Source organism: Aplysia californica, unplaced genomic scaffold, assembly GCF_000002075.1.
Source record: "Aplysia californica isolate F4 #8 unplaced genomic scaffold, AplCal3.0 scaffold00441, whole genome shotgun sequence".
In the NCBI taxonomy this organism is placed as follows: Eukaryota; Metazoa; Mollusca; class Gastropoda; order Aplysiida; family Aplysiidae; genus Aplysia; species Aplysia californica.
In genome coordinates, this window is record NW_004797711.1 from 120331 (window position 1) to 145070 (window position 24740).

General features: G+C 42.5%; 2 protein-coding genes across 2 annotated transcripts in view; both read left to right on the top strand.

The window, feature by feature from the left end:
- Positions 1–23233, top strand: LOC101851212 (kinesin-associated protein 3). The gene is made up of 17 exons (XM_005104905.3): positions 1–171; positions 3289–3420; positions 4151–4305; positions 5338–5541; positions 5929–6153; positions 7121–7219; positions 7394–7572; positions 7917–8079; positions 11078–11178; positions 14587–14805; positions 16145–16310; positions 16770–16895; positions 18382–18480; positions 19575–19660; positions 20248–20440; positions 21743–21842; positions 22900–23233. Exons 1-17 carry the CDS (start codon positions 134–136, stop codon positions 23069–23071), a joined length of 2457 nt encoding a protein of 818 aa, XP_005104962.1. The 5' UTR covers positions 1–133; the 3' UTR covers positions 23072–23233.
- LOC101849949 (alpha-tubulin N-acetyltransferase 1) overlaps positions 1–24740 on the top strand; it is a gene marked incomplete in the record, with an annotated part of 361461 nt that overhangs the window by 55952 nt on the left and 280769 nt on the right.

Genomic DNA, 24740 nt, shown 5'->3' on the forward strand with positions numbered 1-24740 from the left:
TATTTGGTTAGAGATTTCCAAATATTTTGACATGGCCGACTGCAGTGATAGTCCTCGTACTCTTCAAAGGACGTGAAAGAATTAAATTTCTACATTTTAGCAGAGAAGGATTCATTTACACAGTTTTTTCGAGATGATGATGCAAGCTGAAGATGCTCGTTATTTGAAACGGTAACCAATCTTTACAGAGCTAATGGTTTAACATTCATCCCGGGTTACCAGGGACGCCTACCAGCAAAGTGTCTCGTCTTGTACTTTTGTAGTGAAGCCCACTGAAGCTGTAGATCTAGATTAGATCTAGAATCTGGTTGTGTAGTCTATTGTAGAGTAGATTAGATTCTAGATTCTTGTTTAGATCTACTAATGATACGTGTGTGTGCAGTTCTGTTTCTACCAGTACAACTAGGGCTTTGTATTGTATTATAATACTAATTGAATTTGCTGATTTAGTTGGCACTACATTCATAATTATTATTAGTTACATGATGGAAGTGGCTATCCTCACCCGGGGTAAGAATAAAAATACGATCGACCTCTCACCCCGGGTGAGACTTGCCACCGTTGGCTATTCTCACCCGGTGTGAAACAAGACCTGTTTTTCCTAATTTCGGAATACTGTCTATCGGTGTGGATGATCAAATTGATAAAAGCAAAGAAAAAAATTGCGTTATATCCCAAAGAAAGTGGCTATTCTCACCCGCCCGGAAGTTCTCGCAAGATCAACTCCTCCCCTCTTCTCTCTCTCTCTCTGTCACTTTCTGAATACTGTCTGTCGGTGTGGACGATCAATTGACCAAAACAAAGTTAAAAAATGATGTTAAAACACAAACGTAAATTAATTTGGTTGTCTACAAAGATGCTACGGCTATTTAACTTTTCGAATCGAGCCGAACTACGCGGGTCGCCATTTTGTTATGCCCGGAAATTCTCGCGCTACTCCTCTCTCTCTTTTTCTCTCTCTCTCCACTGCCCACAGACAAAATTGTACGCTTTTAGTAGGCTACAGTTGTAATGGAACGTTTGTTGAAGGCACAGAATTCTACAATTTTTCTGTTATCACAGTGTAGAATTCTGTGGTTTAGGGTGAATGCAAAATTTGGTGAACGCGCACCGGGTGAGAGTAGCCACAAGACTCGCCTGCACTATTCTCACTCCGGGTGAGAATAGAGGTGGCCTATCCCAAAAGTAAGCTAATTTGATCGTCTACAAAGTTGCTATGGCTATTTCACTTTTCTAATCGAACCGAACTACGCGGGTCGCCATTTTGTTTTGCCCAGAAGTTCTCGCAAGATCTACTCCTCCCCTCTTCTCTCTCTCTGTCTCTTTCAGAACACTGTCTATCATTGTGGACGATCAAATTGACCAAAACAAAGTTTAAAAATGATGTTAAAACACAAAAATAAATTAATTTGGTCGTCTACAAGAAAGATGCTACGGCTATTTAACTTTTCGAATCGGGCCGAACTTCGCGGGTCGCCATTTTGTTTTGCCTGGAAGTTCTCGCGCTACTCCTCCCTCTCTCTCTTTCTCTCTCTCTCTCCACTGCGCCACAGACAAAATTGCACACTTTTAGGCTAACAGTAGTAATGGAACATTTGTTCATGGCTCAGAATTCTACAATTCTGTTATCACAGTGTATAATTCTGTGGTTCAGGGTGAACGCAACACTGGTTGGCCTAGATCTAGGCGGTGAACGCCCACAGGGTGAGAATAGCCAAAAGACTGGCCTGCGCTATTCTCACCCGGGGTGAGAATAGAGGTGACCTAGTTACATAGATCTAGATCTAGAAGTAAGTAAGTATTGATGATGATATCAGATAGATCTAGATCTAAATTCTAATTTAATTACTTTTAATTCTAAGTCTAAGTATTAGATCATCTAGAACAGATATAATTTATATCTCATCTCATCACATCCAGTGCCAGATCTGCGACAGACATCAATAGGCAATCGTAGTTCTCCATTCATCATTCCTTTATTCAGATGCTCTTAAAAAAGCTACGTTTCCCTGATCTTTCCCCATTTCCCTGATCTTTCCCCGTTACCCATTCGGGTTTTTTTTTGGCCGGCTCTATTTCTCCGAACGCTCAGGATTATAAACTTGAACTCTATTTCTCCAAACAGTTTGTGTGTGTGTGTGTAAGGTGTAAACAAGGCGCGGGGGATGGAGGGATTTTTGTTGTTGCTTGCATGAAGGATTTTACTGTTTGCTTTAGGGGTGATTATATGCAAATAGGTTGCTGCCAAGTTTTAAGGGTGGGCAGTCCTGTTTTCTCGCAGTACCTTTTGAAGGCATTTTCAAATGAAGTATAGTCCGGAACGTTGCCCCAACCACAACTGAATTTTATCTGAATATTCAGACATTTAAAAATCTCTAGATCTAGCTCTTGAAGAAATTGAATTCAATGCAAAAAAATGCCTCTTCCCAGTCCTTGCAGAATGGCAGAATGAAAGATAACGCCTAAATCTCTAAAAAAAAATAACCAAAAAATCTCGACACCGGAAACCGTTTGGAGGAATAGAGATCAAATTTATTATCCCGAGCATTCAGAGAAATAGTCCGGTTTTTTTTTACTATGCACCCGTCTCATGTACACGTTTTATACACACTTTTTTTCTAGTAGTAATTTGCATGCTGAACACGAAATGGCTTTCATTTTTGCTGCAAAATGATAGTTTTATTGAATTATTGATGTTTGAAAATACTGAATATTTGACTTGATTTTTAACAACATGGGGGGTTTCAGGGGGGCGTGACCTAAAAAGAATCTGGGGTGTTTCAGGGGGGCATGCCCCCCTGCATTTCCCAATGATTCGCTGTTTTGGCTATTAGGATTGATATTTACTCGAAAAGAATTGATTTGAAAGGGTTTTAGTGAGTGGCCATACATGTGTTCTGTACTACAGCAAAAGTTATGGCAGTTTAGCTCTCTAATCACAATACATCTGTGTGTGGGTGCAAGTAAAAAATTTACCCCTGTTTACGTTCCCTAAGTAGGTTGCTCTCGGCCTACCCCTTTCTCGTTTGCCTTCAATTTTGCATGTGAGAGCTCTCTTGACGTTCAAGACCTTTATTTCTATTCAGGTGTCCCAAATATATATGTATGTGTGTTTGCAGCTGTCAACATTGTCATTATAATTATTATTGCTATTATTATTATTATTATTATTATTATTATTATTATTATTTTGTCACTGATTGCTGTGAAGACTAATGAGTTTTGTGAATGATTTTCCACCAGTCCAGTAATATGTTTTGATGTTGTTGTTTTTTGGTTTGTTTCCAGAAAGGTGAAGGGAGGTAGCATTGATGTTCATCCCACAGAGAAAGCTCTTGTTGTGAACTATGAACTGGAAGCAACTATTCTCGGGGAAATGGGAGATCCCATGCTGGGAGAAAGAAAGGAGTGCCAGAAGATGTGAGAATGAGAATCATTATGAAATTGATTATGTAGATTATTTTTGTACTTAATGTGTACATACTATGTGGACAGATAGACAGACAGACACAGACACTCACACACACACTCTCACACACACACTCACACATACACACACACACTCACACATATCACACATACTCATACACCTGTATACACCTGCATATATATATACTCTCATACACACTCACACACACATACACACGCTCACACACATGCACACATACATGCTCACACACACATACACACACACACACACACACACACACATATATCCTCATTTGAGACATTTTTATAGATTTATAGAGTTTGTGCTGCATATTACCTCTCTGAATGGAATTCTTATTTTCTCCCCACGATAACATAAACAAAAAAAATTTCGTAATCGATAGAAGACTATCCAAATCTTCAGTCAAAGATAGGTCGGATTTTTAGCTAGATGCTCCTACAACATCAGAAATAAAGCTGAACTATCTCGCTGTGTGGTAAAACCGAGTAAGTTTGTTGCTTCTCCAGTAAAATTTACTCCATAGGAGTTTGCTGGTCTGATCACAAGGGTGATGATAAGCTACTTGAGCATGATAACAAGCCATAAAAAAATTATCTCTAAACTCTTTGGAAATGGTTGTGACCGTCTTGTACTTCCATAAACATTCTAGGAAAGGAGATTTTTTTTAAAAATCAAACTTTTTCTTTAAAATGCTTTCAGAATTCGTGTGAAAGGTCTGCATGAAAATAGTGATCTGAGCACCTTAGCCAAAGAAATTATTGAAAAATGCAAGCTCATCCACCCAAGCAAGTTACCCGAAGTGGAGCAGCTTTTGTACTATCTACAAAACCGGAAAGAGACGACCCCAGCTAAAGGTATGTATGTGTGTTGGGTTTGTTTTTTAAAGTTGGTTTGGCACCATCTTCGACAACGTATTACATTCCACCTATTTCAGATTGTGCACGTCTCTTGTCTTTCTCTGAACAGTGACAGAAGAAAGCTCCTGTATCTTTACGAAAAACTCGGGTGATATCTATGATAAGGGAGACTGAAGTCACTTACAGATGTTTCATACTGTAATGAGAGGATAAGTGCTATCTAATCCTAGATTCTGCTCGTTAGTCTATCTACGTTGGTTTCAATACTCACTTTTTCGAGCCGGGAACGATGAGTGTGGGTCATACAATTCCGGAGCTCCGTCCACTGTGTCGACCCACCAGTAGTGTCGATCCCTTCTCAGACTAGGTTTTAGTCGTGGCTCGGAAGGCCGGTTTAACCTTCGCCGTATGTTTATATACCCCCCCGTGCTCCCTTATTCTCCTACACTCAGTAGGCTACACTGAGTTTGTTCACTTATTTCACGTGATTCTGGCTTGTCTGGTGATCACAGCGAATTATAAACCACACATACCATGTCTCTTCCACTGTTGGCTGTTGTTCCAAGTGTCTCTTTGTTGTGTGGATATATTAGTTTAGAAGTTATTTTGAAGTCTGCTCATAGGGTAGGTGAAAGGAGGACAGCCCACAACTGTTGCGCGGAATATTTGGTTGTGAAATATATATACTTTACTCTTTAAACCCCATAGGATGCTGGGAGCGTCCAGTACGATGACAAATGTTTCGTTTTATTTAGTGCTAGTTTTTGCTTGTTTTCTGGAACTATTCCTGAACCAAGTTTTTTAGTGATGACTAATCCTTTGTTACCGCTATTTAGAAGTTGGAGGAAAGCTTCTGGGTTTTTAATGAGACATAGTGCACTAGGTTTAGGTGACTGTAGAGAAAAACTCAGGGAAACGGTGGAAAAAAACTCAGGGCTTAAAACGTTATTGAATCAATTTCTGCTTTTAAATGTGTATCTGTCATAACTGGTATCATGTGAGACTAAATCGCTCGTCATCGACTTTCAGCGTCTGGGAAGACCAAACTGTCCGACAAGCCGGAGGACCCGGCTTTCTGCGACGGCACCGAGATCGACGAGGTGGCAAACATCAACGATGTGGACGAGTACCTGGAGATGCTGTACGAGGATCTGCCCGAGAAGGTCAAAGGTTGCGCCCTCATCCTTCAGCTGGCTCGGAACCCGGACAACCTGGAGGAGCTTTTTCAAAACGGTCGGTCAAAACTTGGTGAAAAAAGTGTCATGTCAGTTTGTGCTGCTATTTAATCCCCCCACTGGTTTAGTATCTTTTTTGTAAGGGCCCGGTGGGGGGGGGTTTCATTTGCTTTTAGTTTTCCTTTGTCCTGCGGTAGTTGAATTGTACCTTTTTAATAATGGCCCTATTTTGTTTGTTTTTTTGGGGGGGGGGGTTTGGTTTTTTTCTATCATTTGCCTTCAGCTTACCTTAGTCCTGAGGTAGGTGAATGGCACCTTTTTAATAATGGCCCTGTTTGGTGAACGCATGTCTTCAAGTGACCGGAGGTATCTCCCTTAATACAGGGAAGGACTGTAGTCTTGTTACGTCCCTTACACAACTGCTTTTTTTTTCCCCTCCTAACAGAAACGGTTGTGAGCGCGCTGGTGCGCATGTTACGTGAGGACTGGAAGCGCAGCACGGACCTGGCCACCAACATCATCTACATCTTCTTCTGCTTCTCCTCCTTCTCGAGCTTCCACGCAGTCATCCTGCACTTCAAGATCGGCACGCTGTGCATGACCATCATCCAGCACGAGCTGAAGAAACACCAGCTGTGGCTAGATGAACTCAACAAGAAGAAAAAGGCTGGTGAGTGAGCGTGTGACATGATTTATTCGGCTGCGACAAGCTGTGCATATGTACTGAGCCCAGGAAGCAAATACAGTAGAGTCCATGAATCTTGAACACGAAAATCACGAATTCTCGGTTATTTCGAACAAAATACTCGGTCCCGTTTCAGTCCCAATGTTTTCTTTCTATCGACTTTACGGAGTTCCCGAACACTCGGAACAAACAACACTCGAAACTCGAACAAATCTACTTCACATTCTAAACTATAGAGCCGGCTATACAGCCTTTCTGGCAGCGCGCAGGTGTTTCTTTGCTATTGTTACAGCCAAAACGTGGTCCTTGTCTCACCACGAGAGGCTGGAGGAAGGGGGGACGGGGAAGGAAGGGGGGGGGGGAGGGGTTGGGGAGTGATGCTAGCCGCATCACATGACTAGTTCACCACGTTTGCATTCATGTTGTGGGACACGCACGGTGCGGATGGCAAGAGGCGCAACTTTCTGTAAGCCAGTGAAATAAGAGGAAAGGAATGACGTAGGAGTCGGCTGTGCACTCGTAAGATTTTCTGCTTTCCCCTTTCATTCATCTTCTTGCTTTCACCCCGTCGACTAAATGGATACCACAAATTAAAAAACTGCACAAAAAAGAGTAAAAGATTCTGGGTCTTTTGTGTGGTCAGGAATTCGTGGCGCAACTTATTGTCAAATATCTCCCCAACTATCCAACATAAACTCTCCGACTTTTGCACAGTGACTTATACCAATTTGTCTCTACAGATCAACATTTTTGTCAACACCTGTTAGCTCTATACTTTCCATAGATCTTGCATAATTTGTTCTCTTATTTTTACTTTTACTTTTGATTGTTGTTTTTTAATGAATATTTTGTGTGTGTGTGCTTAATAAAAAAAAAAAGTAACAGTGATTTCTTTTACTTTTTCTCTACCACACTAAAGGTGCTTCCTTTTCCTGTTTTTTCTGTGTGACAGCTGAAGGAGACAAGAGCAGCTCCAAGCTGAAAGAAGACTACGAGAAAAGTCAGAAGAAATACGAGGGCCTGGTCAGAAAACAGGAGCAGCTGCTGAGAGGTAAATTAGTAATAATAATAATCTAAACTACATATATAACTATCTGTGTGCCCCCCCCCCCCCCCCCCCCAAGCATCTCCAGTAGGTGTGTCCCTCTTTGTCTCCACTGAGTTAATAACTGAGCTTTAACTATCTGTGTCTCCCCATGTCCCCCCCTCCCCCGCCATCCCCCAGTGGCCTACTACCTTCTGCTGAACCTGGCGGAGGACCTGAGCGTGGAGCTCAAGATGAGGAACAAGGGAATCGTGCGCATGTTGGTGAGCACGCTGGGCCGCGAGAACTTTGAGCTGCTCATCCTGGTCGTCTCCTTCCTCAAGAAGCTCAGCATCTTCATTGAGAACAAGAAGGAAATGGTGATTGTCGTAGCTCAAGATTGGTAGATACAGAGTACTGTATTTATTTGGTCGCTTTTGGGGACAAGCGGGCTAACCCAGATTCCGGGGTTTTCCAGAAATATTGACCTACTCCGAAAGTGGGCATTGCCCTACCTATAGGACAAGTTTGGTTTCATTGGTGTGTATATATTTGTTTGGTTATAGAGAAAACTCTCCTTGTCTTTCAAAGAAACTGAACAAGGGTCCGGAAAACTTTACCTTCGATTTTTGTCAAAACAGCATTTTTCGGAATAGCTCCCTTGTGCTTAAAAGCGACCATTTAGTCGGCACACATCGTAATGTGTGCTTGGTGTTGTGGGCAGGTGGACCTGAACATTGTAGAGAAGCTGACCAAGCTGATCCCCTGCGACCACGAGGATCTGCTCAACATCACCATCCGGCTGCTGCTCAACCTCAGCTTCGACCCGGACATCCGCAGCAAGATTGTAAAGTTTGGACTTCTGCCCAAGCTGGTGGGACTGCTCAGTGAGTGATTTTCTTCTTCTTTGTTGCAGTCCTGTGGGTGGTTGGCGGGGGCTCGGGTGTGATTCTTCTTCTTCTTTTCTGTATGGACATCTGTCGTCTTTATCTCCCCTCCTTCTTTATTTGTGTTTGTTACTCTCTTGTTACATGTACCTTTAATTTTCAGCACTTATATGAACTTAGGGAGGGGTTGGGGAGTGATGCTAGCCGCATCACATGACTAGTTCACCACGTTTGCATTCATGTTGTGGGACACGCACGGTGCGGATGGCAAGAGGCGCAACTTTCTGTAAGCCAGTGAAATAAGAGGAAAGGAATGACGTAGGAGTCGGCTGTGCACTCGTAAGATTTTCTGCTTTCCCCTTTCATTCATCTTCTTGCTTTCACCCCGTCGACTAAATGGATACCACAAATTAAAAAACTGCACAAAAAAGAGTAAAAGATTCTGGGTCTTTTGTGTGGTCAGGAATTCGTGGCGCAACTTATTGTCAAATATCTCCCCAACTATCCAACATAAACTCTCCGACTTTTGCACAGTGACTTATACCAATTTGTCTCTACAGATCAACATTTTTGTCAACACCTGTTAGCTCTATACTTTCCATAGATCTTGCATAATTTGTTCTCTTATTTTTACTTTTACTTTTGATTGTTGTTTTTTAATGAATATTTTGTGTGTGTGTGCTTAATAAAAAAAAAAAGTAACAGTGATTTCTTTTACTTTTTCTCTACCACACTAAAGGTGCTTCCTTTTCCTGTTTTTTCTGTGTGACAGCTGAAGGAGACAAGAGCAGCTCCAAGCTGAAAGAAGACTACGAGAAAAGTCAGAAGAAATACGAGGGCCTGGTCAGAAAACAGGAGCAGCTGCTGAGAGGTAAATTAGTAATAATAATAATCTAAACTACATATATAACTATCTGTGTGCCCCCCCCCCCCCCCCCCCCAAGCATCTCCAGTAGGTGTGTCCCTCTTTGTCTCCACTGAGTTAATAACTGAGCTTTAACTATCTGTGTCTCCCCATGTCCCCCCCTACCCCGCCATCCCCCAGTGGCCTACTACCTTCTGCTGAACCTGGCGGAGGACCTGAGCGTGGAGCTCAAGATGAGGAACAAGGGAATCGTGCGCATGTTGGTGAGCACGCTGGGCCGCGAGAACTTTGAGCTGCTCATCCTGGTCGTCTCCTTCCTCAAGAAGCTCAGCATCTTCATTGAGAACAAGAAGGAAATGGTGATTGTCGTAGCTCAAGATTGGTAGATACAGAGTACTGTATTTATTTGGTCGCTTTTGGGGACAAGCGGGCTAACCCAGATTCCGGGGTTTTCCAGAAATATTGACCTACTCCGAAAGTGGGCATTGCCCTACCTATAGGACAAGTTTGGTTTCATTGGTGTGTATATATTTGTTTGGTTATAGAGAAAACTCTCCTTGTCTTTCAAAGAAACTGAACAAGGGTCCGGAAAACTTTACCTTCGATTTTTGTCAAAACAGCATTTTTCGGAATAGCTCCCTTGTGCTTAAAAGCGACCATTTAGTCGGCACACATCGTAATGTGTGCTTGGTGTTGTGGGCAGGTGGACCTGAACATTGTAGAGAAGCTGACCAAGCTGATCCCCTGCGACCACGAGGATCTGCTCAACATCACCATCCGGGCGGGGGGGGGGGGGGGGGGGTAATTTGCCATTTACAACAAAAAAAAAGAAGTTTCATTAAAATATCTAGATTTTAGATATATAGTGTTTTACATGATCGTCGTTCTTTGCAAGCTGGGGAGTGTGAAATAAGGAGCGGGGGTTGCGAAAAAAATCTGAAAAATAATAAACGGGGGGGGGGGGGCGCAATAAATCTGAAAATTGATAAGTGGGTGGAACGCTTTTTCGCTACCTCTGAGTACTGTACTTATTTTTAGTCAGCACCCATCGTAATGTAAGCTTGGTGTCGTGGGCAGGTGGACCTGAACATTGTGGAGAAGCTGACCAAGCTGATCCCCTGCGACCACGAGGATCTGCTCAACATCACCATCCGGCTGCTGCTCAACCTCAGCTTCGACCCGGACATCCGCAGCAAGATTGTAAAGTTTGGACTTCTGCCCAAGCTGGTGGGACTGCTCAGTGAGTGATTTTCTTCTTCTTTGTTGCAGTCCTGTGGGTGGTTGGCGGGGGCTCGGGTGTGATTCTTCTTCTTCTTTTCTGTATGGACATCTGTCGTCTTTATCTCCCCTCCTTCTTTATTTGTGTTTGTTACTCTCTTGTTACATGTACCTTTAATTTTCAGCACTTATATGAACTTATTGTGTTGCAAGTACCGTAAAACCATTTACTCCCCCCGGGGCGGTGCCACTGACTGAAGTGTCTGTAGGCCATTCTCAAAGGGGAGACATTTCTCCTTCTTATACACAGCAGAATTGTAAATGGGCTGATTCAACAATGTCATGCTCATAACTGTGCCTGAACTACAACAGGGAACTGCTGCTTTTTCTTCTCTCATCCTTACTTTCTTCATTTTTTCTCTACTTCTTTTGTATGTTTGTCACTCTCTTGTGACCGGCTATTTCTGGGGTGCCTTGATAGTCGAAGCAGACTTTGTACTGTTGAAGCTAAAGAGGTGAGCAGAGTAAGTCTGATTCCCTGTAAGGACTTCTCTGTGGACATCCAGCCCTTGGTGCTCATATGAACTTATGCAGTTGCGAGCGCTGTAAAACCTCTACTAAAACTAAAACATATCTCCCCTCCTTCTTTTTTGTGTTTGTTACTCTCTTGTAATATGGTTTGCCCACTACGGCTGAATCGGGCAGATCGCACAACTCAATAGCGTGAAACGGAAAACAAACAAGTTTGTTTTTGAAGCAACCAAGTCTGGCTATCGGCCCGATCGGCCGATCCCATCCGTAGTGGGCACCCCGTTATAACACCTCTGATCTTCAGCACTTATATGACCTTTTTGTGTTGCAAATGGCGTCAAACACTTTACTAAAACTAAACTGTTTGTCTGTGTGTGTGCACAGACAACGAGAACCACCAGCAGCTGGTGCTGTGTATCCTGTACCACATCAGCATGGAGGACAAGGCCAAGTCCATGTTCACCTACACCGACTGCATACCTATGGTGAGTGGCTCCTTAACCCTATCTGTACTGTATACCTATGGTGAGTGGCTCCTTAACCCTATCTGTACTGTATACCTATGGTGAGTGGCTCCTTAACCCTATCTGTACTGCATACCTATGGTGAGTGGCTCCTTAACCCTATCTGTACTGTATACCTATGGTGAGTGGCTCTTTAACCCTATCTGTACTGTATACCTATGGTGAGTGGCTCTTTAACCCTATCTGTACTGTATACCTATGGTGAGTGGCTCTTTAACCCTATCTGTACTGTATACCTATGGTGAGTGGCTCTTTAACCCTATCTGTACTGTATACCTATGGTGAGTGGCTCTTTAACCCTATCTGTACTGTATACCTATGGTGAGTGGCTCCTTAACCCTATCTGTACTGTATACCTATGGTGAGTGGCTCTTTAACCCTATCTGTACTGTATACCTATGGTGAGTGGCTCTTTAACCCTATCTGTACTGTATACCTATGGTGAGTGGCTCTTTAACCCTATCTGTACTGTATACCTATGGTGAGTGGCTCTTTAACCCTATCTGTACTGTATACCTATGGTGAGTGGCTCCTTAACCCTATCTGTACTGTATACCTATGGTGAGTGGCTCCTTAACCCTATCTGTACTGTATACCTATGGTGAGTGGCTCCTTAACACATTACACCCTGAGGGCCTGGACGGGAAGTCCATTGTTAGATCCTAAGGGCCTGGACGGGAAGTCCATTGTTAGATCCTAAGGGCCTGGACGGGAAGTCCATTGGTAGATCCTAAGCAAGGGGAAAGAACCCACCTCCCGTGAATACAAGCCTTTAAAAAACACATTTTAAAAATACTAAACAAATTCCAAAAATCCTGAAAAAATAAAAGTCAAAAAGAAAGCTGAATGTAGTTTCAGAAAAATATAACTTTAAGTATGCACAAACTGTTGGAAATGTACTAACTTTAGTTCAATCGGGGTATCCGACCCGTCACTCTCACTCTCAGCCTCGCGGTCGGGCCCTAGATCTAAATTTTTTATTTTTTCCGTCTGATCAATCGGAATCGCCCCAAACTCTTCCTACAACATTTTCATCAAAATCTGAGCCATCTGATTTGTCACATGCTCGTTTTTGCTCAAATCCATCGTTATTTCCATTTTCGAACTCAATTGTGTCGCTTTTCAACAAGTCGAGACACTTTCGAAGTGTCGGTAACGCGATCGTATTTCGATCAGCTCTAATACTAAAACTATTGGCCAGAAAAGTTTCGTTTCAGTACCAAACGAAAGAAGAAACTTTTTGCTATACTATGCAAATCAAAATCCCGGCCCCAGAGTCTCGTCAAGGCGAGACTTTCGTTTCTAAAGGGTGAGTCAGGGTGGAGCGCGTAAGGGAATTCGCGGGCGAGTTAGGGTGTAATGTGTTAACCCTATCCAGACTGTATACCCGTGGTGAGTGGTTCCTTAACTCTTTGAACCCCATCGGACGCTGAGAGCCTCCGGCGGTAATAATAATAATAATAAATAGCATTTGTACAGCGCATACCCCGCTTAACGGCAAGCTCTATGCGCTTTACACTATATTATTACCCCAGCAGACCATAGAACACTCCGAAACATTCTCAGCTTCCCGGGAAGCATACAGTGCAAGCAGCTGATTAAGCGCTCAAACTCTAACAAACTGACAAGATCTTTCGCTGTCTAGAGCCGGGTACCCATTCCCACCTGGGTGAAGTGAGAAAAATTTGTGTAAAGTACCTTTCCCAAAGACACAACGTCGGGCCCTTGACGGGATTCGAACCCACGACCTTACGATTGCGAGTTCGAGAGCCTAACCACAAGGCGACTGACGCCACTAATAACCCTGTTCCCCATCAGACGCTAGGGGCGTCCAGTACTAGTGACAACTGTTTCGTTTTATCTAGTACTAGTTTTTGCTTGTTTTTCAGAACTATTTCCGAAACAAATTTTTTTAGTAATGACTAAGCCTTTGTTCCCGCTATTTAGAAGTTGGAGGCAAGCTTTTGGGGTTATAATGAGACATAGTGCACCAGGTTTAGGTGACTGTCGAAAAAACTCAGGGAAACGGTGGGAAAAAAACTCAGGGCGTAAAGAGTTAACCCTATCTAGACTGTATACCCATGGTGAGTGGCTCCTTAACCCTATCTAGACTGTATACCCATGGTGAGTGGCTCCTTAACCCTATCCAGACTGTATACCCATGGTGAGTGGCTCCTTAACCCTATCCAGACTGTATACCCATGGTGAATGGCTCCTTAACCCTTCCAGCCCAAGCCATTTCTGTACTCTCCCTAACCCCAGTCCCTGCCAATACAGCAGTATTTCAGAAAAGAGGCATGCATTCTAGAAAGTGATGTGGTATCTTTGTAATGAGGATTAGATAACAACATATAACAAAGTATATAGGTAAATGAACAAATATTCTGAAAATTGAAGTTTAATTAGGTTTGATAATTTCGAAAAACATGCAAATTCTGTGGCCCCTAAACTGAGAATATACGCTCTTGGGATGGTGGGAGGTACAGGCACTGCTGAAAATATACGTGTTCGGGGCTGGAAGGGTTAACTATTTAAGGACACAGCGGACATATGTGTTGCGGCCAGGCGGAATCAAGCGCTCGTCAATTTTTGAGCATATGGAGTTATTGGTATCACTTGAAGTTTTATCCTTTTTGTCTAGCTTTTGGTGAAAAAAAATACTCGTCTATCTTGAACAGAAGTTAAGATATTTGCAATTGCCTGGTTTCAGAGGTAAAATTAGTGGGAAAATGGCTTCCAAAGTTTAGTAACTTTCATAGCTTGAGAGTCCTTGGATACTGAGCATAAACATTTTTGTGCCTTAAATCCACGTTCTTCAGTAAAATCCACGCAGAAATGTGTTTTTAAATGGAGATAAAAGATGTTGAGCCAGTAAACAGAAATTTGAAAAAAATTGCCAGACCGGCGAAAAAATGTCGTTGTCTTCTATTTAATTATTTTGAGGAGCGCCTAATTTCACCATGATGCCTCCCATATATATGTCTGATCAGCAGACGAAAGGCAATATTGCCGCACATTTTTTCCGTTATACACATCTGAAACTGGAATTTTCTTATTTCACAGCATGCATGTTGGTGCCTGCCTTTTTGGGGGGGTTTCAGATGGATTGAAATAAAATTAGTGAAAAAATCTGTACTCTGAATTTACGTTTATTTTTTAAAGTGGCTCAAAACAGCTCCTCGAATGACCAGAATGTGAGTCTTCAGTTGTGTAAAGGGGAAACAGGTAGGCTTTTTGCTGTTATTGTATTGTAGATATTTATGATCAGTCAATTCCATATTGCTTGCAGACAATGGGAAGCGTAGTGGTTGCATAAACATCTTAGTAGTGCGTTTGATAACACTGACCTATTTGTGCTGTGTTTTCCAGGCAATGAAAATGCTGTTGGAGAGCCCGGAGGACCCTGACCTTGAACTCCTGGCCTTGTGCATCAACCTGGCGGCCAACAAACGCACGGCTCAGATCATCTGTGAGGGCCCCGGCCTGAAGATGCTGATGAAGAGAGCCTTCAAGTTCAAGGATCCGTTCCTGATGAAAATGATTCGCAATCTGTCCCAGCACCAGGGCCCCACCAAGAACTTGTTCATTGTGAGTGGTTTCCCTTGTTTAACTGTGTGCCCCCGCGGGGCGCCGATTGGCGGCGGTGTGATATAGCGTGTACCGCACCTGTATCCTGGTTCTTGGGGATAGGGGTTGCGCGCTGTGCATGCTTCGTGGGTGGATACTGTTAAAATACATTTTTTGTTTTGTAATGCAAGTGTTTTTACGCCCGCATCGTCACAATTTAGATGATTTGGGAGACGGGCTTCTTATCCTGCCTGTCATAGCCAACCGGGGCTGAGTGGGATACAAGTTTCATCATCATCATCAATGACTTCCACCCCTGGCAGGGTATAGGCCACATACAAGCTCCTTTCATTTATCTCTGTCCTGGGCCATCTTTCCACCCCTGGCAGGGTATAGGCCACATACAAGCTCCTTTCATTTATCTCTGTCCTGGGCCATCCTTCCACCCCTGAAAGGGTATAGGCCACATACAAGCTCCTTTCATTTATCTCTGTCCTGGGCCATCCTTCCACCCCTGGCAGGGTATAGGCCACAAACAAGCTCCTTTCATTTATCTCTATCCTGGGCCATCCTTCCACCCCTGGCAGGGTATAGGCCACATGCAAGCTCCTTTCATTTATCTCTATCCTGGGCCATCCTTTCACCCCTGGCAGGGTATAGGCCACATACAAGCTCCTTCCATTTCTTTCTGTCCTGGGCCATCCTTCCAAGCTCGTTCCAAGTGAGCTTCATCTCTCTCATGTCCCTTTCCACCCATCTCCTCCATGTTTCCCGTGGCCTACCCCTGCCTCGTGCTCCCTCATACAAGTTTGGTGACTTCTAAAGCTCGAGTATCCTTAGAAACCAAAAATTAACATTTGAATAAAATACCTTTGATCAATGTGTTTTCAGCAAAATTCATGCAGAAGTTTTTATTTAAATGGTCATAAATGATGTTGAGTCAAAATAGAAAATTCAGTATAATTTGGCCGTCGGGTGGAAATATGTCAGTTTCTGAGATTTCATTATTTTGACGAGTGCCTGATTTCAACAAGATGACTCACAAATGTCGAATGACGTCATGACATGACAGTCCGTTATCTTTGTATGATGCACGGTTTGTTGTCTTTGTTTGAATTTTTTTCTTCATATGACACACAATTTGCGATCTTTGTTGGACCTTTTTCTTCATGTGATGCACAGTTTATCTTTGTTGGAAATTTTTCATTATGCGATGCCCGGATTTTGATTTTTGTTAGAAATTTGGTTCTGCGTTTTGTATTTTTGTTGGACATTTTTTTTCCGGGTTTTTAAAATATTTTCGTTGGAAATGTTTTTTCTGCTTTTTAAAAATTTTGTTGGAAATGTTTTTTCTGCGTAGGATTACATCTCGGACCTGTGCACGCACATCCTGCAGTGTGAGAACGAGGACTTCAGCCTGGAGTGCCTGGGCATCCTGGGGAACCTGACCATCCCGGACCTGGACTACGAGCTGATCCTCAAGGAGTACGACCTCATTCCCTGGATCAAGGGCAAGCTGCAGCCTGGTCAGTCACGCGACTGTTATGTGTCTGTCCTCGTCTCTCCGTGCGATAATACATGTTTTTATATATATACAGGGTTCCTGTGGCATCTTTGAGGACTGTTTTTTGTCTGTTGTCGTCTCTGACTGCAATATTACATGTTTTTATATATATATATACAGGATTCCTGCGGCCTCTTCGAATTCGAGGAGTCCTTGAAAACTCCTTAAACTTGCATTCAATTCAAGGAAAAATCTCCTTGAAAATTCCTTGAATTTGAGGAACCTCCTTGATAACTCCTTGAATTTTGCCAAATCTGACTTGAACAAAGTTTTTGTTCGGAAAATCGAAACTAAGATTCTTTTCGGACAAATGTAGGCGTATCGAAAATAGACTTTCGGGATTTTAAACATTTCTCCTGCTACATTTGTTTGCAACCAATCAGTAAATAGTCTTTGTGCTCTGGTGTGGTGTGTGATCCAGGAGCGGCAGACGACGACGTGGTGCTGGAGGTGGTCATCCTGGTGGGCACGGTGTGCAGCGACGACGCCTGTGCCAAACTGCTGGCCGAGAGCAACATCATACATCTGCTGATAGAGCTGCTCAATGGTGAGTGGAACATGTAACATCTGCTGATAGAGCTACTCAATGGTGAGTGGAACATGTAACATCTGCTGATAGAGCTGCTCAATGGTGAGTGGAACATGTAGCATCTGCTGATAGAGCTACTCAATGGTGAGTGGAACTGTAATATCATAATAATAGATAGCATTTGTATAATGCAATCCCCGCTCAACAGCAAGCTTTGTGCGCTTCACAATCTGTACTATTACCCCAGCAGACCTGAGAGCGTTCTGAAACAAACTCAACTTCCTGGGAAGCATACAGTGCAAGCGGCCATTTATAGGCACTAAAACACTAACATACTGACAAGATCTTTCTCTGTCTATGGTCGGGTACCCATTCTCACCTTGGTGAAGTAAGGAAAATTTGTGTAAAGTGCCTTTCCCAAGAACACAACGTCGGGCCCGCGGCTCGAACCCCCGAACACACAACCTCACGATTATGAGTCCGGTAGCCTGACCACTAGGTCACCGACGCCACCATGTTACATCATGCCACTATACACCAGCTGATACAGCTACTCAGCGGTGAGATTTTAATTATTTTTTAAAAAATTTTGTGCGTGCTTTTTTTTAACATCCCCTTCGATACAATTTTCTTCATTGGTAGAAAAAAAAAACAGATGTGTACGCCAATGACATAATTCAGATCATTTAGGAGGTGGGCTGACTCAGGCTGAGAAGGATACAATACCCCGGCTGAAAGACTGAAAGCTGATTCCACTGCGTCGTGACACATATGAAGTTATGAGTCCGCAAGCTTTTAAAATTGACACCCTCACAATTTTCCGTTTGTGACAATGCTTGTTTTTCCGTGGACTCTTCAATTTATGTTTGCCGTCTTTAAAAAATTGCCCCCAAAGGGAGGATCATTAACAGTGGCAGTTGGGGGGGGGGGGGGACATGTTTCTTTTTTGTCGTATGATCCTCCATTTTGAATCAGTCTTGGAAAGTTATTGGCTCTTTCTTGACTTTTCTGTTTTCCTAGTTTTTGCAACTTGACTCCATAAATCTTTTTTAGAATGAGATATAGAGCGACATTTCCATCCATTGCTTTTCGAGTCAGTTAATGTGAAGCGTGCTGACAAAATGAGTTACTTCTCGGATTCGAGCACAATGGAAATAGATACATCACGCTTATAGGTGAAGTTTTTACAATTTATAAGTATGAAATAACAAAGGGCATGTTATACTTAAAGAATATGACATCAATAGAAAATCTGCAAATTTGACCCGAGTTTCGATTTTTGACCAGTATTTCCATTTGTGGATTGCGAGAAGAAACTTCTTTTGTCAGCACGCCTCACAAATTGTCTAACAATTGAACTGTGGTCTGACTGAGGTTACATGTCACTTTGTCTACAGTGGGTTGGGGGTTTTTTTGCCTTGTAGATGTGCCCTCGTTTATGACAAAAGCGCCTATGATGGGTTAATTTTTCTCTTCTTTTTTTTTTTTTTTTTTTACTTGACAGCCAAACAGGAGGATGATGAAGTGGTGTGCCAGATTGTGTACGTGTTTTATCAGATGATCTTCCACGAAGCAACCAGAGAGATCATTATCAAGGAAACTCGTATCCTTTACTTTTACGCCATCTTATAAATACTATTTTATCTTATCTTATCTTTACCTGATAGGATGTGTCTGTGGAATTTTGTTACTGGTCGTGCGAGGAACTTGAATATTCAGACTTGATCGACTCAAGAGTTGATGAATGGACAGACTTACTCTGTGATTATATTTCTTCTTCTTCTTCTTCTTCTTCTTCTTCTTCTTCTTCTTCTTCTTCTTCTTCTTCTTCTTCTTCTTCTTCTTCTTCTTCTTCTTCTCCTCCTTCTCCTCTTCCTCCTCCTCCTCCTCCTCCTCCTTTTTCTTCTTCTGCTTCTTCTTCTTCTTCCCTTTCCCCTGTTTAGAATACAACTGTTCCCCTTGTCTTGTACAGTGTTTCCGACCAGCCTTTGTGATGTGTTGATAAGGCTCTTTGCCTTTCCATGCCAAAGGCATGACTTGATTTTCATGAGAAGAAGCGCTTTTTTAATAAAGTATCTCCGTCTTGCTTCTGAAATACTGTTTTCCCACTTTGTCCATATTGGATTTGACAGGCAGAGTCGAAGTAACCAGACAACAAGATGATCTGGATTTTGTGGATGAGGGCGAAAAACATTTACAATCAAATGGAAATAGCCAACGGTTGCAGCGAGTTTATAAATACTGCTACTTGGCACTGGGATGAAGGTGAAAGCTCACAACTGATGAATAAATGACAAATATACGCTTAGACGCTCACATATATGCATATTCTGGTGCAGGCACTTATAAACACCCTCAGACAGATGCACACAAACACTCACACACACATACACATACACACACACATGCTTACACACAAACTGTACACACACACACACATACATACACACACACACACACACATACGCTTACACACAAACTATACACACACACTCATATGCACACACATGCTTACACACAAACAGTACACAAACACACACACGCACACACACTCATGCAAATACACTCTTCCACAAGTAGCACCCTCTAAGGCGAAGCATCATGTTCAGATTGCTACAGACTGCTTGTTGAAAAGATGAATAAATTATGGATGAAATGTCCTGATTTGATTGGTTCTCCGCCTTGACCCAGTCCCAGAGGCCCCGGCCTATCTCATTGACCTGATGCACGACAAGAACGCCGAGATCAGAAACGTTTGTGACAACACTTTGGACATGATTGCTGTAAGTTCAAAAGTCGAACCAACAGAGATGTCTGTGTGACTGTGCTAGATATGATTGCTGCAGTTTCAAATCGAGACAAATGTCTCTATATATATGGTAACAGGCTCTTATGTGATTGCTGTCACTTCAGACTTTGAGAAATGTCAGACTCTGGACTTTTTTTTTTCTGACTTGCAGATGAAAACATCTTAATTTTTTTTTTCTGACTTGCCTGCTGTAAGGATTTGAAAACTGATTTTAAAAAAGATAAAAACATCTTATCATATAATTTTTTAAAATCTTGCCTGCTGTAGAAATTTGAAAACTGATAAAACATGAAAACATCATATTTTTTTTCCTTTGACTTGCAGATGAAAACATCTTTATTTTTTTAAATAATTTTTCTGACTTGCCTGCTGTAAGGATTTGAAAACTGATAAAACAGATAAAAACATTGGGGTTTTTTTTTTTTGGGGGGGGGGGGGGGGGGTTTACTTGCAGATGAAAACATCTTAATTTTTTTTTTTTCTGACTTGCCTGCTGTAGTAATTTGGAAACTGATAAAACAGGTGAAAACATCTTATCATATCTTGTCTTTCCTGCTGTAGGAATTTGACGAGGAGTGGGCCAAGAAGATCCAGCTGGAGAAGTTTCGCTGGCACAACTCTCAGTGGCTGGAGATGGTGGAGTCTCGCCAGCTCGACGGCTTTGGCGACCCCGGCTACATGTACCCCGACGAGCCCGGCCTTGACCCCTACCTCCAGGACGCCGACATACTGGACCGGCCTGACCTCTTCTACGGTCAGTCCACTTCTGTCTACTCGTCCGCGCTGCCTTGCCGACTGGCGTGGGCGATCGTGGACCTCCACTTTCGACACTCTGTCCTGTGTTGCAGCGATGTTGTCTGTCAGTCTTGCTGTTCCCAGCCATGTTGTCAACTTGTCCAATATCTTTTCTCTCTGTCTGCCTCTGCCTCTCTTTCCATCAAACTTGCCTGTTGTTAAAATATTCTCCAATGCTCCTTTCCGCGTTGTGTGTCCAATGAATAATGTAAAACTCTGGTGTCTTGTGTCATTTTTCAGACTGACATATATGAGGCGTGCTGACAAAATGAGTTACTTCTCGCAATCCACAAATGGAGATATTGGCCAGAAATCAACACTTTTGGGTCAAATTTGTTGTAGATTTTCTATTGATCCCATTTTCTTTAACTGTACCATGCCTTTATTATTTCATACTTATAAATTGTAAAAACTTCACCTAGAAGCGTGATGCATCTATTTCCATTTAAGGCTTGAATCCGAAAAGTAGCTCATTTTGTCAGCACGCTTCACATATTGTTCTTATGCATAGCAGAATTGTAAATGGGCTGATTTATAAATGTCATGCACATACTGTGCTCGAACAACATATGGGGAACTGCTGCTTTTTCTTTCCTCATCCTTACTATCGTCATTTTCCTCTACTTCTTTTGTATGTTTGTCACTCTCTTGTGAACTGCTGTTTCCAGGGTGCCTTGTTAATCGAAGCAGACGTTGTGCTGTTGAGACTAGAGAGGTGAGCAGAGTAAGCCTGATTCCCCGTTTGGACTTCATATGACTTTGTGCAGTTGATAGCGCCGTAAAAACCTTACTGAAACTAAAACTAAATCTAGTAACGAGCGATCGTGCGATCATTTGTCTATCCTCCATTTTTTTCAGGAAATATTGCTCGACACCCAGCTTACTAAAACTTGAAAAAAAAAAAAAGTTATTATTAAATACGTTTCCAAAGTAGCAAAAATGAGATGTGCTATTTTGCTAGCACATTGACAATTTGTAATATTTATCATAGTGTATTTTCATGCTCTTTTGTGACCCTCGAGTTTTCGCTTTTATTCACTTTGGTTGTGTGAGTGGTTGGCGGGTGCTCTGATGTGGTTTGCTCCTTCTTTCCTATCAAACATCTATCGTCTTTATCTCTCCTCCGTATTTTTTTTGTGTGTTTGTTACTCTCTTGTGACACTTCTAATCTTCGGCACTTATATGACCTCATTTTATTGCAAGTGCCGTAAAACTCTTACGAAAACTAAAACTTTGGTTGTTTTCTGTCTGGTGGTCACAGAGGGTTTTGACAACAGCATGATGATGGACGGTCACCTGACCCCAGAGTACATCGACGACGCCGGCCTCTACAGCGACTTCTACACTCAACAAGCTTACGGGTGGGTCATCACCGTCATTGACTTTCTCTCCCTGGATCAGGGTATAGGCTACGGACAAACACTTTCTCACCCTGCACCAGGCTATAGGCCACGGACAAACACTTTCTCACCCTGCACCAGGGCATAGGCCACGAACAAACACTTTCTCTCCCTGCACCAGGGTATAGGCCATGAACATACACTTTCTCACCCTGCACCAGGGCATAGGCCACGAACAAACACTTTCAACCTTTCTCTATCCTGGGCTAGCCTCTTGATGTTATTCCATGTCTTCCCACTTTTCTGTACATCTATTTCTGTGATTCTTCTCCAGGTTCTACGGGTGGGTACCAGCTTGGGAAGAATAACACAACCAGTTCTTTTCATTGTCTTTTTTTTCAATGTCTGAGCGTTCTTGGGCGTTGCTTAGGTCATGATATCAGCCATCAAAATTCTCCTTCTGAATCAACCATCTTGTTATAAGTATTCATATGACCTTAGAACTTGCTTCAAAATAACATGTAGTATGTATCTAGCTTAAGATTATTATTGTTTAGATAACTGTTCATGTATATTATGCATGTGACTGTAAGCCTGCGTGTGTGTGCATGTTTGTGTGTGTGTGCATATGTGCCTGCGTGTGTGTGTGTGTTTGTGTGGTGGAACACCAAATCAGTGTGCCAGGATCTGGACAACAAAGATGTATCTTATCTTATATTTGTAAAACGCAAAAGAGCATGAAGTAGAGTGGAGATGTGTTATACAAAACTGCAGTTACTTATACTATTATTATTATTATTATTGTTACAATTATAAATATTACTATTATTAATAATAATTATTATTATTACAATTGAATCATTGGTGAGATGCTCAGTGCATGTTCTCAAGGTGGGTAATTTGAGGGTGCTCTTGTGTGATTTGCTCCTTCTTTCCTAACAAGGGCTCTCATCCTTCTTTGATTTGCATGTTACTATATCTAGTAATGGCTCTAATCTTCAGCACTTATATGACCTGTGTGTGTTGCAAGTGCCGTAAAACGCTTACTTAAGCAAAAACTTAACTGCTATGTTCACAGATACGATGAAGAGCCGTACACCCGGCCAGAAGGTCATCTTGGCTTCGTACAAGATGGCCACCAGGTGGATCCGTATGGGCGAGCTTTGGACCCGTACGGGCCGGAATACGGAAACTACCTCAACGGAGATCCGGACGATTACCCCTACCAGACGGAATACGGATACAGATAAAGGAGAGTTTGTCTTCTCTTTTGTTTATTAACCCTTCCAGCCCCATGCACATATATTTTCAGCAGTGCTTGTACCTCCCAGTCCCGAGAGCGTATATTCTCAGTTTCAGGGGGTACGGAATTTGCGCATTTTTCGAAATTAGTGAACCTAATCAAACTTTCATTTTCAGAATATTTGTTCATTTACCCTTAAACATTGTTATATGTCATTATCTAAACCTCATTACAAAGATACTACATGAATTTTTTGAATGCATGCCTCTTTTTCTTAAATACCGCTGTATTGGCAGGGACTGGGGTTAGGAAGTATACAAAAATGACTGGGGCTGGAAGGGTTAAGAAGGACGGGGGGGAGGGGGTGCGGGATGCAATTTTTGTGAAAGTGGAAAGGTTCCACATACAGGCATGGGGCATCGCTTGGTGTGGAAATCTTGGTGGTTCAAAATCAGCGCTTGTCGTTGTCAATCTTTTTAACAGCCAGCGGCCAATTTCTCCATCTTTACTAGTTGTGAAATATACAGAGCTTGCTGTAGGGTGTGGATATAATGCGCTGTATGATGCAGTTGTTATTATTATTTATTATTGTTATCATGAGGCTAACATTTTCACACTTCCTACCTACATGTATTTTCCAACGGGGCATTGTCACATCGTAGGTGATCCCAACCACTTCTGGGTGATCCCAACCACTACTGGGTGATCCCAACCACTATCCTGGGTGATACCACTATCCTGGGTGATCCCAACCACTATCCTGGGTGGTCCCAACCACTATCCTGGGTGATCCCAGTCACTATCCTGGGTGATCTCAACCGCCGTGACCCACCAAAGTGACCGAAGTGCCCTCTAGCGGGCTATCTCGCCCACGTCGGCAAGCACAGGTCTAAATGACTCGGTGTCAAAATATCATGTCCTTGCCATAATCTTTTCCACATGTTGCTTTGTGTACACGCATGCAAAGGGATGGTGGGTCTCTTGTTTTTGACTTCATACTGAAATTGAAAGGACGTATTGTTCGGCGTAGAAATTTTTCTTTTACTTCAATTCTTTTTTTTTTTAAGCAATCCCTCAACCTCTTGGTCTACGTTTTTGACTGTATGCCAAAGCCTCATGCCCACCCCCCCCCCCACCCCCCAATCTACTATCAATTTATTATTATGAAGTGTAGATAACGTCCATATATATAGAGCCACAGTGCTCAGTTGTATGCTACTTGTTCTGTAGGAGGAGAAAGGGCTAAATTTGAGAATCTGGTTACCTTTGAGGTGAAAGGGGGGTGTGGAGGGGGGGGGGAGGTGAGGTTGGGGAGGTGTGTCTTGATGAGATTTGCATACCTTAGGCTTGTCAAGACTTCGGTTCTTATGCATGATGGGATTTTTTTTGTTTCTTTATGAGTATTCTTGCAATCTGTGATATGATAAAATCTTTTTCGTGAACCTTATGTCTCGTGTACTTTTATACAATTTTCTTCCTCCTGATTGTGTATGGTGATTTACTGAATGATGAAGAGTATTCGGGTCAAATTTCCTCAAATAATGAGATTTTGGCACAACCTGATCAGATCGTCCAAAGTCTGACATGTTCATTTCTGTGGGTGTCGATCAACATGGTAGACATCATGACTTTTGTCTCCCTTGTAATAAGACCAGCCGACCCACAAAATACAATCT